The sequence below is a fragment of the Cydia pomonella genome, chromosome 17 (genome assembly GCF_033807575.1).
Source record: "Cydia pomonella isolate Wapato2018A chromosome 17, ilCydPomo1, whole genome shotgun sequence".
Taxonomy (NCBI): Eukaryota; Metazoa; Arthropoda; class Insecta; order Lepidoptera; family Tortricidae; genus Cydia; species Cydia pomonella.
Window position 1 is genome coordinate 16858270 of NC_084719.1, and position 21900 is coordinate 16880169.

Genomic DNA, 21900 nt, shown 5'->3' on the forward strand with positions numbered 1-21900 from the left:
TTGTATGAACTGACGTTTATCAGCTGGGCTAAGATGGTCGGCTTTTTATCATTTGTCACCATGCCTGTCACGTTCCAACAAGTATGTAAGTGCGAAAGTGACGCATGGCATGACAGGTGATAAAAATGCGACCATGATACCGCTGCTGACATAGCTATGTTTACGCTGTGTACAAATAGCCATATATTTGACGTGCCCCTCACCCGACAATATCGGCAGACTGTTTTGTACAGAAAATAACAGACTTGACATCTCCCGTCTAAATGCTTTAAGCACGCTTAACTAATTGGAATAGACATCAAAGGCCAAAGAATTATTCATATTCTGTGTTTTACGATATACAACGAGTAACCAAACCCAATAATTTTGTTCAAAAGATCAAATTCATATTTAAAACCCTCTTCATTAATAAACATCCGGAGGAACTCATTATCATCGCATCGTGCTAATTATTCTTACCTAATGAAAATGTTTTGGAGCAAAGTTGTAAACACAGTATTTAACAAACACTCTTCAAAATACACTCGACTTCAAAACTTTGTAATTTTATATTTGAGCCTGCCGTAAAATAATTGAAAATGTATGTTTAGTGTTTAGTAAGATAAGTACTGTAAGGTTTTCCTAGATTCCAATTCAAAGTTACTCTTTGTTTTTGGCGAATAAAATAACCACAGGTAGTTTAAATTTACTGCGAAGAAGATATTTTTCCATATTATTGGTATTAAAAGATGATTAAAGAGAAAGGATTTGTTCCATAAACGCGAATGAACTTAGAACCTGTAAATGGTTATCCCACCAAAAACATTTTCATGTAATATAAATGTAAACTATAAGGCTCAAACGATCAAAAAGTTATCAGATCTCTTATAGAGCCAAGCTTCTAACTCTACAAGCCCTAACTTCACAAACTACACCTTAGTCTAAAAAGTGGCTTGGTGGTTTCACCGGCCGTGAACCACGCATACGTTACTTCTGCCCCAATTTATGGTTTTTGTGCGTACCCGAATTGTAACCTGAAACGGGACGGGTCATGACATGACTTGCAATATTTATAAAGGCGAGCTCGTATGGGTCACTAATTACTTTCGTAATGGCCCTCGATGTTACAGGTTAAATTGAATTCCTGCGCTGGCCTAGTAATAATTAATTTGGTTCTTTGCTTGTTCGCCTAATAGAGTAAATAGCTAGCGCAGTTCTCTACGTCTATAAAAGACAAAAGATAACCGTATTAGAAAAAATAGTAGATTGTGTCACAAGGGAGCAGGATGACATTTATACGGCGCGGGCGCACTGTGGGCTGAAATTCGGTTCTCATTGACATAGAAACCGAAGTTGTTATTTTCATATTTTTTTGATTGAAATAGGTTTTGCCCAGCAATGTTATGGCAACCTGTGAATTTTAGACGATTTGGAATGAAAATTCTCGAGTTACGATTAAAAAAGAAATTATGGAGCAGGAAGAAGAAATCATTATCACTCAAGAACCGCAAAACAAACCGTAATATCCTCACAGGTGTTTATACTACGAATTATTTGTGATTTTTTGGCTTACTAAATATATCCGTCACGGGTGCGGATTTTCTTTTAAATCATTAATTGTTTCTATGGAAAAAGCACAAAAACCAAAGTAAACATTTTAAGATTTTTTTAATTGAAATGGATTTTGCTAAGTGTGTTTATGCTAAGTTATATGTTTGAGATGATTTGAATAGAAAAAAAATTGGCATATGATTTTTTTTTTTCAAAAAAAATGTATTGAGCTGGAACAAAATATCAAAATATCTCAGGAACCGCAACAAATACGGTAATATCCTCGCAGATGGTTATACAACGAATCATTTGTGATTTTTTTTATCATACCACATATATCCGTAACGGGTGCGGTTTTTTTAAACCATTAATTGTTTTTATAGAAAAAAAAAAACGCAAAGACCAAAGTCAACATTTAAAGATTTTTTTGATTGAAATGGGTGTTGCCTAGCACGTTTATGCTATGTTATATAGGTTATAGGTGATTTGAGTTGAAAATAGTAATCATGATTTTTGTTAAAAAAAAAATGTATGGAGCCGGAAAAAAATATCTCAAGAACCGCAACAAATACGGTAATATCCACGCAGAAGGTTATTCTACGAATTATTTGTGATTTTTTGGCATACTACGAGTACATATATCCGTCACGGGTGCGTTTTTTAAGAAAAAATCGTGGTAACATAACAATGCTTGGCAAAACCTATTTCAATAAAAAAAAACATAAAAATAACAACTTCGGTTTCTATTGACATCAATGAGAGCCGAATTTCAGCCCACAGTGGGGCGCGCGCATTGAATCCTAAGCAAGGTGGAAAGAATTTTACTACCATGGGACACATACTGCTTTTCATATCACGTAGTCAAGTGTAAAAATATGGGTGTATCCATCTTACTTCCATTGTAATAAGAGCGTAGTAGCCATATTTATGAGACGATTCTTTCGATACATATTTTTGCACTTGACCGAGGAACTTGTTATGTTTCAAAATATTATTTAAGCTAAAAATAGTATGTAAAAAGTATAAAATCGTTATCCTAGCACAAGAAAGTGCCACTTTGATCCTTTGATAAGTTTGTTAATATTGAAACAAATTCTTCAATATTTCTCTATTCACCTCGCGATTTCAGGTGTCTCCGTTTTACGGTACTTGTCAAGAAAGGATAAAAATATTAAAAAATCGCTGTTTTTTTTTTCATTTGAACATTACTTTATTTGCATGTTAATTAATTTATGAGTATAATTTGTCGCTGTTTGTATATGCATATGTAGTTGCATCGATATCATTCATTACCCTATAATTTTATTTCAATTAAATAAAAAGTTGTATGAAATATTTTTACAGTACATATTGTGCTACTTTCCCGTACGCGTGCGGGAATGAGCACTTTCCGTACATATGTCGATACTTTAAAGAGCCATATGTACTGTAAAACATTGTACGATACACGTGCGAATTTTGCTATTTTCTGCACTTGTATCGTAAATAACTATTTCATCACACTTGCTCGAAAAAGATCTTATTTCATACAGGTATATTAAAGGCACATATCGTTATGGCTTTTTTTTAAATTATGTCACTTATTAATATAAACCAAGTCGCATAAATGAGTTTTACTTTTAAAATACTGACGTTTATAATTTAATATTTTTTTATATATTTAAAATTATTTAATTTAATATATTTAACAGCCGTTTAAAATATTTTCAAATAATTTTCAATCGTGTCTGAATACCGAATATGTCTGTGCCTTCGATGCCTAACCTAACCTGTCAAGAAATAACAAAATGGCGGACGAATGTTTGATATGTATTTAAGAAATATTTCGCTTAAAATTTTGTTTTTTCTTCGTAAGTGTGATGAAAAACATTGTGTGTAACTCCGGGGGTAAGAATATTGCAAACTCAGGTCTTACCACCCTCGTATCCAAAATTTCACTTACCCCCCTCGTTGCACAATGTACTATTTTATATCTCACTAACGAGATAAAAGTATCGGTAAAAAAAGGAGGTTGCCGTTTCGACGTCCGGATGCCGGATGGTTGGACCAAGTATAATGGTTTCATAAAATTAAGTACTTATATCTAGTGCAGCTTTTTACTTTTCACTAGAACTTTCCGTTGATTTTCATTACATTTTTGCTTGAGCCATGTCTATAAATAACGTTCTATTGGTGCAAAGTTAAATAAAATATTGATATTTCAGGAAGACCTACCTAAGTACCTACTTCTAAAAAAAATTTTAGTATAGCATGATGCGTAAACATGACAGATTTTTTAACTTGTATCTCATTATATCTTTTGAACATTAATCAATATTTGTATCGTTTTCAACAAAAAGGGTACCTGTCGGTTGTCAATAACACGCTATTTTCATAAAGCTTCAATTTGAAATCAACCTAATCTACAACTGAAAATGTGGTACCTTATAGATGAAAATGTCATATTTACTCTATTAACTTTCAAATTTAATTTTTAATATATATATGTATTTTAAATATTATTTCAATTAACTTTTTATCGCCCCAGATAAACGATCGCGGTCTGTTTAATGACTCGTCGAACAGTAATTACAAATACACAATGCATACATAAAATAACGACGAGTTACGAGTATGTAACGTAATCTGATTCCCGAAAACAGCTTACACAACTTCGATGAATTTTTGATATGGGGGATCATTAAAACGGAAACTCAATCCGTCCTGGTTTAAATTCTGGGAAAATTCATTTACGGAATTTTCACCCACGTGCAAATAAAATAGATGGTTCTAGTTTTTAGGTCATCCTTCATTGTATGACTTTCAAACTATGAATAGTCAACCACAAATGTTGACTATGATAGAAAAAATTAAATCACTTAAAATGTAATGTCCTAGTGCTACCCTAGCGGCACCGGAGAAATTTCAAACTATTATTTTCAGCTGGGCACTTTTGCAACAGTTCTCCCATAAGAGATTGTTCTCCTTACCTTTACCCTCCATATTTGAAACGTTATATTGTATTGAGATGTCAGCTGTCAAACAACCTTATCCTATCTCTTTAGAGGAGTTTTGACTTTCGAGCACTATCTTGATGGTCTTGATAGCCTCGTGATTAATTACTTTGTTTTTTGCTCATAAATATTGCTTAAAGTGTAATATCGATAGCTTATTATACAGTAAACTAATGTGGTAGTGTGCAGTGAATGGAGAATTAATATTGAAATGCGTTTAATCACCATTTTGGAGTCAACGGCCGGTAGTCCACGTGCTACTTGTAAAAGTCCAGCTATCGCTTCACAAGATCTGATAAAATCACCGTACAGTCTTGTATTAATCGTACGATTCCTCAATTTTCCAGTCGTATTTAGAGCTCCTAATACCTTGATACTGGCGAAATAGTCCTACTGGACTGAAGCCATAATTTTAAAAGGATGATGATGATGATAAAATAGATATATAAATAAGAGATTGTTCACCGTACCTCTATATTAGAAACGTTATATTTTGTTGAGATGTCAGCTGTCAACTACCTTATCCTAACTCTTTAGTGCAGTTTGCTCTCTCTAGTGCAGTTTGTACCAAACCATTCATTAAAGCTATCGATGTACGTTAACCCTTTGAACGCCAAGCACCCTTAAAGGCGTCGTACGAAATCGTGCCCGTGGCGCCAAGAACGCTTTTAAAGTGCTATGGCGTCCTTGGCAAAGTAACCTTCAACGTTTCCAGCAGCTGTAGCACGGGCGCACTTTTATAACTTGTCACTATGCCTGTCACGTTCTAACAAGTGCGAAAGTGACAGATATAGTGACAAGTGATAAAAATGCGCCCTTCCTACAGCCACAGTATGGTTTATATTTGAGCGTATGCTAGAGATATTGGCGTGTGCATAACGTTCTTTAGTTTGATAGGTGGCGTTCAAAAGGTTAAAATTTGCTCGTATATTTTGTAAGTTGCCAAATTAAACTATCTTACTTTTCTACTTGCACAATAGTTACGTATCTGTTTATTCCTATGGTTGTCCGGTAAAGAACGCTTTAAGCATTAAGTCCGCCATTTGAACATTATTCGTTGATTGCGTGGCGCACCCCGCCCTCACTCATATGACTTACATTACATTCTAAAGCCATTAAGGAAGCAATCAGGGAACGTTTTATTTGAACCGCTTACATTTTTATTGCGACAAACATCTGTCTGTACAACTTTTTTTGGGTTCACGTGTGACAGACATTTGATATGTTTTGTCTGTCCGAACTTGAACTTGTACACTTGTGTTGTTTTAACTACTTTTAAACTTGTTTCGGTTAAAATACTGTTTTTATTGATATGAGACAACCCATTTTAAAGTTTAACGTATTAATTTGATAATATTTATAACAGTCATAACAGTAAAACTCGTGTTTAACTGTAATGATGATGATGATGATGATGACTAATCCAAATTTATCATTCCTAAACATTATATATGCCCTACAATTAACCAATAAGAGTTACTTAGCCAACATTCTCATACATTGTAGTCATACATACCTACTAGGTATAAGTTATTTTTAGTTACATAACTAGAGACTGACGACCCCACAGTCAAACTCAATGTTGAGTTTTGCGGGGCTACGATTATTTTTAAGAATACCACTGTGATTTTAATAAATAAAATAAATAAATAATAATAAACTGCCGATAAATTTAAAAGCACTCCACAAAACAGCGGAACTTATACAAATGAGCGGAATAATTTCAGAAAATGGAGCTTAGGATTCTTAATAAATGTTAATGTTTCCCCCGCGCGCAGTAAAGATAACCGGGGACTCATTCAGAAACTTTAATTTTGATACCAATTGGACAACAATATCAGAAAAGCGATCGCACTCACTTTGCACTTATATACAGTGGTACTTTTCGAATCCTTAAATAGGTATGATTTTAGACGAGCTATTTAAAAATGTTTAAGGAAAAAGGGCTAGTTTAACCTCTGGGTTGAAAGGTCAGAAATGGTAGTTGGTCAAAAGTAATGCTAACTTTTTTCCTCCGGATTTAAATCTCTACTTCTCCTTTTATCTACTTTTGAGGTTAGAAAAATTCTTACCTTGAAAAAACGGAGTATGGCAAACTGCAATCATAGGCATAAAGGTGGTATCTAAAACGTATTGATTTCTAAAGCATGTAAACGCAGTACATAAATATACGATTTCCTACTCGTACCTTTCAAACTGCAAATATTAGTACTGTATTTTGCGCCTGAATAAGCACCCTATTCAGAAATGTATGCATTCATGTATAATAACTACTTAATTACGGATTCAGATACTACTAGTTCACAGAAGTGCAGTATAAGTCAGATCAAAGAAGGGATTATGTTGCACTACTTATAATTTTACGGTTGTATGCGAGTGAACCAACTCGTAAATCGAACAGAACTTTATATTCAACCGTGCCGTGCGATTTTAAAATATTGGATCAGTTCTTATTCTTACTTAAGTAATTGCTTTTAATTGATTACACCTTGTTTTATTACACAGGAGGCATTCGTAATTATTAGAATTGAACAAGATGACAGAAAAACACAGCTTTTGTTAAAATTGCTTTTTACTTTGATTGTTTGGGAATATTTGTCTTAAATAATGATATCTTTTTACATATATATTTTAATTTTATTAGCACTCGTTAATAACATTATTATATCTACTTCTTACCAAAATTATCGTATGAATAAAACTCAAACCCTTAAGACGAAAGTGGAGGACTTGTGCGAAATCGCGTTTTCATACAAAAGTAGTCCTCATTTTCCTCTCTGGATATTTATATTATTGAACATATTTTGACACAATTTGTTGTATATCAATCATAGCTATGCCCCTAGGTTGTATTTTTTTTACTATTATAAGAGTTAGGGGCATTTAAAAACTCGTAAAAAATCTGTTTATCGCTCCTAATTTTTACAATAATCATAAAATCGAAAAAAAAATAAACGGGGCATAGCTATGGTTAATAAACATCAAATTATGTAAAAATATTTTCCAAAATATCCATATCCAGAGAGGAAAATGGGGACAACTTTTGTACGGAGAAGCGGCCATCTCCTTACCTCTTAAGCTTCATTGATTTGACTATCATGTAACAAGTAATAGGCAACAGCTAGAAAGCAAGCAGATGTCCCTAAAGAGTTAATTATGTTCTAAGAATAAGCGCCGATGGCTCCCTAGGGAACGCTCGCTTTTGTCCTTTTTATTTCTGTACTACGTTACAGGGAAATTTGATAAACACGCCTGGATATAAATACTCGTAAACTGCAGGGTTTTAATGTACGTGTTCGATCGTGGCGCCGCTGCGGGACCCATTATTCATTTTATAGTGGACAAGTCATGTTGTAAAAATTAATGAAATATACTTTTTATCCATCTTTTATCCATAAATCCGGCAATAAATAAATCAAATATTTATAATTAAACACTTTACGTTACAGGAAATTACAGGAAAATATCTTTATTATGCGTGAATCATAAAAGTTGAAGCAATTACCTATAAAATAAAATTAAGTATAAACTGTAGTGCTTGAAATATGTACCTAGCTTTCTTATTAAAATAAGGATGTAAACATCGATTTAAAATACCGTAGTCTTCTTTTTCCTCTGTGGATATTAACATTATTGAAAATATTTTGAGACATTTTGTTGTATATCAACCACAACTATGTTTTTTTTTATTGTTATAAGAGGTAGTACCTAAGTTGCTACTAATAGCATTAAAAAAATGTATGTAACCTGTTTTTCGCTCCTGATTTTTACAATAGAATATTCATAAAATCGAAAAAAGTAAAACATAGGGCATATCTATGGTTAATATACATCATAATAATTTAAATCGATGATGTTAAATAATTGGTAATGTTTTAAGTTTGCTCAATGGAAATATTTATCACACCACTCAATACTTTAAGATTCTGTACACGTGAGTTTGGTTTCGGATTCTTAAGTTAGTATATTAAGTCATAAAAAGTTAACGTGTAGTACACGTTCTCAATTTTGTGACAGCACGACAATGTCACACAATTTACGATGTCGTGAGTCTAAAACAATGGCGAATTACACAATATTCATATACCGGGTGTGACCTGTGACACAAGGAAAAAATTAAACTGGAGGCTGTACTCTTCAAAGTGACCAACATTTGTTCAGAGACTATTAAAATAACTTGTATTTTGATTTTTAGCACACTTTAAAGTTTATTCTAAGACGCAATTTATTGCGAGTTTTGTTATGTCTAAATCATGACAGGCAACGTCATTTACACTGATGACAACGTAAATTGAAGACAATTTAATTTGTATTTTCGTACAAATCTAAAGTCCACATAATTTTTTTAAGTCGCTAAACAAATGTTGGTCAGTTTGAGGACACCCTAGAGTTTAATTTTTTGCTCGTGTTACAGGCCACACGTATAGATATCTTAATCATGCAGTTTGCTATCGTTTTCTTCGTGTATTTCGCTTCTACTTACTTGTTCGTACATAAAAAACCTATACTAACCTAACCTAACTGTCATTTCTGTTGGTTTTTGAATCTGGCTCCATACAAAGTTGCCCATAGTCCTTTATAAACATAATGGGAAATTCCAAAGCTTTTAGAAGAACAATAGACTACATATTTACGTTTCTATAGATCTGTGAAAACGGAAATCCTATTAAGGAGCTGTCCTTCAGCCCTCGGCGTCCTCTCGTGCTGGTGAATGGGAAATTGTACTTACTGAGAAATAAACACATGCTTCGGAAGTCGTTTGATTTAATAGGTTTACAGTTTTCGAATATTAAACACCGCTATATTGGCTATTGTATAGAAAAAGTGAGATAAGAAATTATCTCAATTTTTATTTATCTTTCACTTTTTATATAGGCATAATACACTAATTATTTATATATTTATTTAAGAAAAACACAAGAATAAGTATAATTTTAAACTAAAAAAAGATAAAGCATAACTATGGCATAAATTGTTAACGGTAGGGAAAAATAATGCCTATTACCTGACTCATTGCGAAATTCGTGGTGTTACCTGTTACTCTAGAATACTGACGTGGGCGGTTACAATTGGTGTCACAATAAGACTCAAAGCTGTTGGCAAATCCAACAGAAATATAATAGTCATTTATTTATTTATTTATTCTTTATTGCACAAAAGAAAAACAATCTTATAGTACAAAAGGCGGACTTAATGCCACGAGGCATTCTCTACCAGTCAACCTTAAGGCTAAGTAGAGAGATTGTGGGCGGTGCTACAATTACAACAGCAAAACAAATCAAACAAAAATACATAAAATAACATATACATACAAATATAATACACACATACATATATATTCTAGCTCTTGCTCCGTTCTCGATGGCCGGGCTAGGTATCTGTCGCCATGTTAAATGCATAAGTACATTTTTCTGTGAATTTATATATTAAATATAATGTGACCATCAAGACGGCTTTATGTTCTTTGCCTATCAACTAAACCGCTAAACAAAAGCCACTCAAAGGGAAGCAGCGAGGTAAGCTCGGATTTTCTCTGCGAGATCAAATTATAAATTAGAAGTTCCGCAAGAGAACACACATCAACATAGCTCAGAGTCTCCAGGGTTAATTGTCAGTGACCTGGGCAAATTTCTTGTAGATGGTTACAGTAAGACAAAGTTGGAGTTGTGATTATATATTACACTGAAAAACATGGATTACGAAGGCCATAAAAATAGATAAGGGATCGGGTCAAACTAGCAGGAAATCGTTACAAAATGGCAGCTGGCTGAGGGATCTTAGTGGAGACTTATATCCGGCAAAGGACGGTTTTCTAGGGATATGTCGATGACATTGCTGATGGTTACTCACTAGAGACACAGATACCGATTTTCAACAAAACAACTTAAATCCAATTTGCGCGCTCCGTCTTTTATACGTCTCTCAAAAGGAAATAGGTACTTTAAAGAAACTAAACAAAGCAACTGAATCAACAACAATCACACAGTACAGCATTGCCCATGGGATCGCTAAGTAAAGCAATACCTTGATTGCTTGGAGGATGGCGGGTATAAAATGGAGGCGCTCACGCAAGTGGCCTCTTTCACGTAATGCTGCTTCCATAAACGTCTAACCCGGACCTTTGATACAGACAAGTTGAGGAAAATGTTCCTACCTTAAATCATAGCGGCTTAGTACGGCGCAGAATAAGTGTGGCGCTGTGTGATGTTTGGTTTTAACAACGTTCTTATTATTTTATTTTTTGGCTAGGCCTACTGCGCTGTGCGCTAGCATACATCTGTTAATTTTGGTCAAGACTTATAGAACTAAATAGTATTCAATGTAAACACATCGACCAACACGAATTTTAATACAAGATTACAAGTCATGTCTAAGGCTTAACTGTCTAAAAAAAAATTGCAACTGGTTAGCTTCCAACACAATTACAGTTTACGGAAGGTGGATGTAAGGAAATAAATCTCCATGAACCAAAAAGTGTCATCAAAAAACCTTAAATAGGTGGCGCTACAATACCTAGAATACTTGAACAAAAAAATCAAATCATAGACAGCGCACTTCACTCCGTCAATAACGCCTAGGTTCTTAGCTACTCTAGCGCTACTCTGGAGAGATTGGGGACTATTATTTATAGCTGACAGCTGGACACTTTTGCAACAGTTCCACCATAAGAGATGTCACTCCTCTTAATTCCACACTCCATATTACAGTTCCTAAATATGTAAAAAAAAAATCTTTTAACTCACAATACACCCAAATCATGTTTCAACAATTATAACTATAAAGATTATAGGTATCAATGTTAAGCTCTTTGTTATTAGTCCTTCTGTTAATATATTATCTTAAATCCTAGGTTGTACTGACCAATTTGTCCTTTAGACGCCTAGCTGTAACAAATCCGAACGACCTTATCACCTTACATAACCCTCCCCATAACTGAGACGTTATCTTAATTGTTTCAGGTACCCAACGGCGGATAATTTCATTAAAAGTGTAGCAATCTATTTAGTGGCCAAATAAATTACTTTTATTGCGCGTCATAAATTACAGACAGCCGATGTCATAAAAAAGTGTGGGCCATAACTGTCTGATTTCGTTTATCTGGAGCCACGTTTGTTTCTGAGAACTGTGCTGTGTTTGTGATGTTGCGAGTGGCTGCCATAAAAGGCGGCGTTGCCGATAATTCCAGTAGGGATGGGGTGGGGCCATAAAATGGAGTTATTTTCCTTCCGCGGAGACAAGATGCTTCTGACGCTCTACTCCGCGCTGCTTCTCTGGAGAATCGACTGCGTAGTCGAGAGCACCAAAGGTAACTTCTATTTCGCTTACGGACGTGTTTTATGCTTTTGAGATTTTTAGGAGCACGTTATGTTTTCGTTGGTTTATGTTACGATGTTGTTAGATTTATGTAACCTGTGGAGGGTTTGATGCATGTTTTGTACTTACAAAATTTAGTGTACCGTTAAAGGTATTACTTCTAAAGCAATATAATGTAATGTATAAAATATCACAAGTCATTATAATTAAAATATGACCTGAAAAACATTGTACGATGTCAGATCTATATCCATGCAATGGCATTATTAAATTCCTGAAATGGGCTCATTCAACAGTAATTCCGTTAGTTATTCGCTTTCTGTATTAACTAGTTATTCTACTATGAATCCCTTGCTGCTCAATTTGTAAAGTCCGAATTTCTGATCCATGCAAGTTTGATGTAAGTATTTAACAGATAACTAGTAATTATAAACCTATCTAGGTACAATATATATATGGTACATTAATAAAAAAAATATAACTTATCTAATGAATTAAACTAAATTTAAACTTAAAACTAATAATAAATAATTGCGGACGAAGTTATGATGACGAACAACTATCGGAAGTATATCCTGAAGGACGGTACGGTCGACATTTGTCATATCATTTCCGGTTATTCTCATCTTGCTAACGGTGAGTACTTGCACAGACATAATCTCGTAGCCAGAATTATTCACCAGCAACTTGCTCTTCTATACCGCCTTGTGGACCGCGAAGTACCGTACTACAAGTACTCACCTGCGCCAGTTCTCGAAAATGGTCGTGCCACGCTCTATTGGGATCGATCTATTATCACTGACAGGACTATTGTAGCCAATAAGCCTGACATCGTGATTATAGATCGATCGCAACGCCGGGCCGTGCTCGTCGATATCACCATCCCCCATGATGAGAATCTCGTGAAAGCCGAGAAGGACAAGTCCAGCAAGTACCTAGACTTGGCTCACGAGATAACCGCCATGTGGGATGTTGATTCGACGATCATTGTCCCAATAGTCGTTTCAGCGAACGGTCTCATCGCGGTGATCTTGGACACGGCGCGGATAGTGCGGCGGTTCCTCTCTCTGCAGCTCTGACCACCGGCAGCTTAGGCCCTGCCCCGCTGCTGGCGGCACACTAGGTTAAGTTTTTTACAATGTGTTTATATGTGTTTTGTATAGTATTTTTTAATGTATTTTTATATTTTACTTTTATATCCATATTGTAAAAAACATAACCCTAAGAAGAAAGAGAAATAAAGGAATAATAAAATTAAAATGCGTCTAAAAAGTTGGCAGCATTTCCCCGCTGTATTGCGAAGCTAATACGTTGTGCGAGAAATCTGCCAGCTCTTCGGTCACCTTGGAATACGAACGTCGATTTGAATATTAGCTCATAAAACGCCAACGTTCCTTTACTACTAATAATGTTATCACTAGAGGCAGTTACTTCATTAGAGAATAAAAAATACCTGTGTGTATATTAATTTAATATATCTATACATTATTCTTGTATGATTTTTCTACATATTTAAAATAAAAACGATTATATAATAGCCTGATATAAAAAAAAAAAAAACAATTTTAACGTTATTCAGCTTTGGTTGACTAAGCGCAAGTTTACGAGCAATAATTCCGTTTACACAAGTACCGATGCATAGCTCGCAATTACCTTCGAATCAAGCGAGATAACCTTTACAGCCTTTAACCTTGGAGAGTACGAAACAATAAACACGCGTTTACGGCGGTAGTAAAGCGGCGGAGTTGAGGATACAAATCAGATTTCGTGACGCAAGCATAAAACATTTCGGCTATACAAGTTGTACGGAAAGCGCCACTAGTCCTCGCCCCAGGGAGTGACAAAATGTAACGAAGCGAGCGCACCATCCTTTTACCCAAATACATTTTTCGCCTCGCATGGGGCGACTTGTCTTCAGCTAGATTATTTATGTTGTCTCACCATTTCCTTCGAGGTGCGACGAACGTTACACTGGAATCGTAACGCGAATAAAATTAATAGATGTGACACCTTTGAAGTTGGGATAATTTGTTTTGCGCGGCAGGGTTTCTGTGTGTTGGTGAGAAAAATAAGTAATATTTGTTTGATTATCACCTTCTTATTTTGACCTAGTTTAGGTTATCAACTATAATTTATCTTAACATAAATAAACATTTTTATTAAAATAAAACAAAATACATCGGCCAAATAATTGGAAAATAATGGTAAAGTTAAAAATAAAGTTTAGTTTGTAAGTATTTTTGTCAATTTATACTGAAGCTGCAACGTCATTCAAGACAGCGACGTAAGATGTCCTAATTTTATTTAACAGCTCTTCCTACCATTTTCACTATATATTTGCGTACATTCAAGTCACCGCGCGAGCGAAGAGTGAACGAGCGAGCGAGCGAAACGAAGAGCCTCTTTTTGAATACCTGTCGACGGAAGCGTCTTATTAATATTACACTACTATGAATTCCTGAGTGTCATTGTTATGAAATAAATGTATTTGGTTTCTTCTCATAAAGACACTTTTAAAAAACCCGTATCATTACGCTAGAGATCTACAACAATTATGTTTGTCAAACTTTTGAATACCGACGAAATACATATAAAATGACATTCAAAGAAAATTCATTTGTTCCATATTATTTCAGTCAATTTGTAAAATTTGGACAATATAATCGACAATAAACAATAAAATATTCTCGAAACTCTGTTTTAAGTGTTAATGAACGAATGAAATAAATTAATATTCTTTACTGCTTATACTTATCGCAACACACGATCTTACATATGCATTTTAAATGTGCCTTTACTTTATGTATGGCAAAAGCGATGGGGTCCATCTGGAGCCGGTCGCGTCCGCGAGGAGCCGATCGGCCTTGCAGCCAAACAAATGTGAAATGCGCGCCGACTCCGCCCGTTCGGTAGGAATCGTACCTTCTTTAAGGGCCTTATAACCATTCGTAGCAACAGAGTATCATGTGATCCTTAGAGTTTGAATGAAGGCGTCAACTTTGTTTTTGTTTCGCGTTCTTGAAAAGGATTTGCTACCGAACAAACGTTTTTAGATCAAGTAAATTTGTTGTCATAATGTTAGTCTAAACATCTTATTCGATCCTATGTAAATGAGCAACATTTCACGTGCCTCTTTACCTTACGTCGAACATAATACCGTCTTTACTTTGTTAGTATATATACGTTTACCGAACAACATTAAATCAATCACGTATTCAATGAAACCTGTATCAGAAGATCCAAGGCGGTTGGTTACCTTCGTCGAAAAACTCGGTCTGTGGGCAAAGCTTTTCACTAATTCTAAATTTAAATGCATGAGATCGAATGGATTCACGCAGAGTGGATCCGGTGCGGAGTTTTCCGATTGCCAGTGCTTATGTATTTAGGAGAAAAATGGGAGCTTTGTACACAGGATACGAGTACAAAGTGCGGTATCAAATTGATTTTCTTGAAATGATTTATTTCATACTCGACGTTTTCTAAAATCTATTCTCACGTGGAAGTCATTTGTCTATGAAATTAATATACTGCTTAAATAAAAGGTAAAATATACATTTTACAGTTAAACTGCGTATATTTTATGTTGAATGTTTATTTATTACTGTTAATAGTTTATTTCATCGATAGAAACGTAGCACTATTAGAGCGTTAACATAGCAGTGAAAAGTAACGACAAGTCACCAACGTGATACAGCGACATTGACCATTGACAATATCAAAACCCGAACAGACGGGACAATTTGATAAGAATATTAATTGGCGTTAATCCCATATAGCGTACAAGCACACAATTTATTTGATCACCAATTTTAAATTTATGGTAACAGTCGAGCGCTCGAAATTCAAAAAATGTCTCCCGAAGGCGCATTCTAGTGTAGATTTTTTTTTATCCGCACCTTCTCATTTGATCGGTCACAATCTTACAATCGAATAAAGTGGGATATGTTAGCCAATTCCATTTTTGCGCCAGCACCTTACAATTAAATTTACAATTTAATCCGATTGAGCGAAAAATGTCCCGTCTGGACACCCACTCAGAGACAACGACTTGTCATTGTAACTAATAATTACAGGAGATTCTGTACGCAAACTTGCCGGTTTTATAGTAATATTAATTTATGTTTTATTTATATTTTGTTAATAAAATACAAACAGATATGATACAATATGTTGGGTGAAAAACAAAAATTGTTTATAATTAAGGTAGTTAAGGACCTGTAGTTACTTAATATAAGGCAATTGATTTCAATGTGTTACGAAAATTAATTATGTACATTGTGTATTGTATTTATTGTGCTGAATATATAAACATATACGTTTATAGAATACGCCAACACACATTCGTGTACCTAAATAACTTAAATAGTAACTAATTAATTGTCGTATTACAATAGAATCCATTAACTACATTTTTTGCAATTCATTTTTGTGTTTGGTTTCGTATACTGGAAATACGTTCAAGGTAAGAAACGTCGAAAATGTCTGGAATAGTATTTCAAATTAGGAATTCATTATCAATAAAAAGCCAAAGGGTAAGCTTCTCATTTATGTTAGTAACCTAATTAGGTTTCACCTAATTATACAGATTATGATTTTACCCTGTGTATAATTTTTTTGTATCTTATAATTGTCACCCCGTTATAATTTAAAAAGAAATTTAACTATAATATGAGTGTTTAATTAACTGCGGGCAATTCCAGCCAGTCATAGTACAGAAAAGAACATTACCCAGCAATATCCTATTTTTATTCAAATTAACAGTTGATAAAAGGCCTTAAGTGACGTCAAGTAAGTAGTAAAATACGTCATTTTCATAAATAAAACAACTGTAGATGTGAAAAGCACAGATGTGTAGTGCGTTCGCCGCGTTTTAATAGCGAGCTGTCGTTGACACAAAGTGGCATTGTGTATTGCACAAACGAGCCACGGGGGTGAACAAAAAAGCCCTTCTAATTGTTTGCACATTTCGACCCCTTGAGATTTAGCACGCTAGGGACGAGGGATCGAGGGCTGGGGTGTTGGCATTGAGCGCGTGATAGATGAATTTTCAAATTCGATTTTGCTTTGGGTGTTTTGATACATGGATTTGGGAAGAGGTGATAGATTTGGTAATATTGGTTTTGATACGACGGATCACATTAATAACAATTTTATTTGGGAATATCCATTCCTCAGCGATATAAACGTAGCTCAAAAACAAGCGTAATTAAATATGTTCAGAAAACAATAAAAAATGTTTCAGACAAAATCATTTAGAAAAAGCAGTTGACTGTACTTGGCGGGCGTTTAGAACGCAAGTATAAGATTGCAGTGTATATACTAGTAGATTAGCTGCACCTGACAAGTAATGCAATCGATCCTAATCCCGATGTTATCTTAGCTCGTTGCCTTTACACACGTAGTAAAATCGCATGCAAAATACTTTTGGAAGGCTAAGAAGATATTTTAGAGTTTATAACCTGAATAGTATTTTGAAATAAATATTTTTAAGAAGGTAGCTAACAATGCCAGTGCCGAAAGAAAGTTATATTAAAAATAGATTATTATGGCAAACATAACAGACTTATGAGTGTCATTACCATTAGATCTATTTACGAGTCCTGATTCCTAAAACAGCTCTTTTTTAAGTTCCGTACCCAAAGGGTAAAATCTCTACGTCTCTACGTCTGCCACCAGGCTGTATCTCATGAACCGTGATAGCGAGACAATTGAAATTTTCACAGATGATGTATTTTTGTTGCTGCTCTAACAACAAATACTAAAAAGTACGGAACCCTCGGCGGGCGAGTTCGACTCGCACTTCCACTTCGCACTTGCGCACTTGTCCAGTTTTTTATTACTCAAATAATTATACATTACACACTATTTTAGTGTCAGTATAGTAATATAATGGCAGATGCCAGTTACCTAGTATTATTATAAACTTACATATTGTACTTCCTACAACAGACATAACTATTAATTCTGTGGTTGATGAACCTAGATTGCGTCCCTCGCGGCAAAATCACTACGCTAAACAAAAAGGAAAAGACTACCCTCTATTATCGATCACTTTTCCATCAGCAAAACAAAAAGCGCTCGGCGAAAATAATTATACCGTGGCTCGGTCTTCTAATCGAAAATTGCACGCGTGTGTTTGTGAAGCCATCACGGCCATTGTAGCCATCATAGGTCATCGCCAGCTATTGTGCTCCAAGTGGCTGTTTCGGCCTCATTTTTTCCCGAGCCCCCAACAAAGGATTGAGAAGAAATGGGTTCGATTGTGATATCACCCTTTTGGGATTGGTCAATTATCGCCAGTGATAGTTAGATATTATTCCAAATAAACAGACAATTAAGTATGGTATAATTAAATATATGACTGGGTCTTGGGTGATCATCACACGATGTTGTATAAAATGTATTATAGCCAATGTGGGGGGCCCGGCTTGCCCGATCTACTCGGAAACCTGATACCAAGAATTCATGAACTAGTTTTCTCGATAACGACTGCCGTCTGACTTTTCAACCTATAGGGGAAACTTGCCCGTTTAATTGGTATTTTAGCTGGGGGTCCTGATGGGTTCGAACCCCAGATAAATAGGGGCCCTGGTAGTTTTATATCAACGCGTAGTATGTTACGAACCAGGGTTTGCACCCGAGTTTCCCGTTCAACTCTACCATTGTGCAGTGCTTATAATTATGATATTCATCTATCTCTCATTATCCCGGCTTTTGACTACGGTTCATTGGAGCCTGGGGTCCGCTTAGTGTTGGTTAAGACTCGAGTCCTTTGAGTCCTCTGCTTTAAGACTCGACTCAGTTTTTCAGACTCTTATAATTAAGACAAAACTCGAGTCCTTTTTGACTTATTAAAATCCCGAGTCGTTTGTAGAGACTTGAGTCCTTCTCGGAGACTTGTAATTTTTTTACAAATAACTTCGAAATGCGTTGTCTTTATGTAAAATTAATGGATGTACATAACATAAATCATACAATAACGCCTATTTCTTTTACTGTAGTTTAGGTAAGAGTTCATCAATTTAGGCTCAAAAGACTTGAGTTCCTACCAAAACTAGCCGTTCGCTTGGCAACTAATCCCAAGAATTGGCGTGGGCACAGGTATTTACGAAAGCGACTGCCATCTGACCTTCCAACCCAGAGGGTAACTAGACCTCATTGGGATTAGTCCGGCTTCCTCACGACGTTTTCCTTCACCGAAAAGCGACTGGTAAATATCAAATAATATGTCGTGCATAAGTTTCTAGAAACTCATTGGTCGCGACCTTCGGATTAAAAGTCACGCACTCTTACCGGTAGGCCACCAGCGCTTCTTTTTGATATATTTAATACGAGTGTATAAGTACGAATACATGTTTTTATTTTTATTTCAACCGATTCCCTAATATTGTAACGCTGTCTGAATGTGAAACCGCGGATGAGCAAAATAATATGTTTGTTTTGATTACAAGTAGGTAGGCCGACGCCACGCTGCACGCCCCGCCGAACGCTCCGCTTCGAGCGTCCACAGACCTTACACTTACAAGCCATCCAACAAAGTAATCGATAAGATAAAGGTAAATAAAGGTTAATATAAATATGTACCTGTACAAATAGATAAGATGTATATAATAATGAATATCTGTACAGCGACCCTTCTAACTTCTGATTGATCTTGGAATTATTTATTTCACCCCTGACAGGGGTCGGTAATATGGCTATAAATATACTTACACATAAACATACCTAGATAAAGGTGATTCTACGTAATTTATTTCTGTCACGTAATAAATGGAATACTTAATGTCTAAGTGTGTTTGTGAGAAACGATCTTGATCTTTCATTTGATTCATAATAAGTAACTTATATGTGCTTATGGTATTGATTTAAGAACTTACTACCACCTTTTTTTAACTCCATTAACTTCGGGTATGGCTAAGTACATTTATGGAAACTGAATGGCATATTTAATTTAGTTTTTTTTTCTTCATAAAAGTAATTAATAGCGTTTTTGTATCAAACAATTGAAAACTATGACATATCAATGTCCGAGATAGCACTTGCGTTTAGTAGTAAATGTATAAACTCACACTAAAAACTAATCAATATGTAAACAGACCCTAAGGCAAGTGTACACGCTCGCAGGGGCCTTATCAGATAAAAATAAATCATTGATTATCTCAAAGACGGAATTAACTAATTAGAATACCGGTTTCTTTGTGAAAGTTACTTAATTTAAGTTCAGGAACACACACTTGAAATTAACAAACTTAAAAAAATACGGTGTAGGTATATAAAGGTGCTTACCTACTTACTTCATTTCTGGTATTAGAGAAGATGTAAGTCAACAACAACCTTCAATAAGGTCATAATTAACCATAATAACTGTTGACTGACTGTATCGATTATGAGTAGGTGGTACACGCTCCAGATTAGAGCGTTTTCAGATTGTCCGATCCGATATCGGATGTCGGATGAGCCTTTCTTTCTTTTATCACTTTTTATGTGACCTTTTCGCCACTTTTGTTATTTCTAGTCAGGATCGTGAACTCTTTTCATCCTTATAGGAGAAAAAAACGTGTCCTAAAATTACCATAAATTTTTCAAACTTTCCTTTTTATTACTGCCATACAATGTATACGAGGAAACGATAACACAATAGAAAAAACTCTGAGACATTTTTTATCCCATTTGGATCGAAAGAGCTCGTGATTCTAGAAGAGTAAAATTTATGAAAAAATACAATATTTATGAAAGTGACATTTCTTTAAGAAACGCTCGGATATGACTACAAAGCAGCAAAATGGAAAGAACATCATTTTTATATTTTTTAAACAATTAATTATTGTTTGTCGTTCAAAAGACAGCTTTATGTACAAATAAAAGGTCTAGGTACATACCATAGGGCATTTTATAGCAGCTGTTTTCCTCGAAAGGTCATCCGACATTCGGCATCGGTCCGGACTATGTGAAAACGCTCTTAGTACCACTCCAGTTCAGTCAAAGTCACACACAAATTTATTGGTCAAAGGGACAAAACGGTTACCTGGTGGTAAATGACACGTCTTTACGCTTTTGGTAGATTTTGATACAGCTCTTCTTCTTCAACCTGTAGATAGGTACTTTCCTATAAAATACGAATGAAATTTAAGCAAAACATATAAACTGAAAACTTTCCGTACCTACCAGTCACATTACTGATCTTTCAGGCCCACATCCAGTATCTGGGGTCGTATTTTTAATTAACTGGATAAATTGGCAAATACTTCAGAAAATAATTTTATGTTACTACGTAATTCGATGATGTAATACGTTTTCGATAGGTAAATCTTTTTAATTACATTTCAGTAATTAGGTACCGCGCCATTAACAGTCTGTTCAGGCACATTAATAATTGCGACTTTATAAAATTAAAATTCCTGGGAGGGCTAGACTTTTTTTTTTACACGTTTTATAAAGGGCAAAGGTCATCGAAAATTCACAAGGTAAATATTTGGCTCGATAGAAAAAAAACACGAACCCATGTAAAATTTTCATTTAAGTATTTTAAATCGTATATACCCCACATACTATAGTATTATAATTTTGGTATAAAACAGCTAGTACTAAGCCGAAGGATCCGAGCAGATATTTTCAAGAGTATTTCAGATAAAAGGTCGACGGTCACATCTTACGTCGCAAGTTTCACGAGGCGCGTTATATGTTTTGTTTCCTTCTTATTTTCTGACTTAACTATAACATTATTTGTTATTGATCTGCAGCAATGCTTAACGAACTGTATGGAGATGAACAACATAAGGCAATAGTTATTATCCTCACAACTGTTTGCTGTATTTTCGATTCCAATATTATATTTAGCAAACTTTGTATATTTCTATAATTATTTTGTTAATGTCGTTGGTTCAAATTTTCAACTATTAACCTGATGATTATATAATTTGATTCAATTTTCTATAAAGCGAAAATTGTGTGTTCATATAACCTTATGGTCGTTAGTTCAGAATTCGAATTAGAGATAATCTAACACTAGCATTACAAATGTTAATCCCAAAATACTCATTGTAGCAACCTCCATAACCTTGAC

At 34.9% G+C, this 21900-nt stretch overlaps 1 protein-coding gene across 1 annotated transcript in view; it reads left to right on the forward strand.

The window, feature by feature from the left end:
- Window positions 1–21900, forward strand: part of LOC133526902 (lachesin-like) — a 129633-nt gene that overhangs the window by 20761 nt on the left and 86972 nt on the right. Inside the window, exon 2 of the mRNA XM_061863751.1 lies at window positions 11483–11829. Within this exon, the coding sequence (XP_061719735.1) occupies window positions 11715–11829 (115 nt within the window). The 5' untranslated portion in view covers window positions 11483–11714. The remainder of the gene's footprint in view (window positions 1–11482; window positions 11830–21900) is intronic.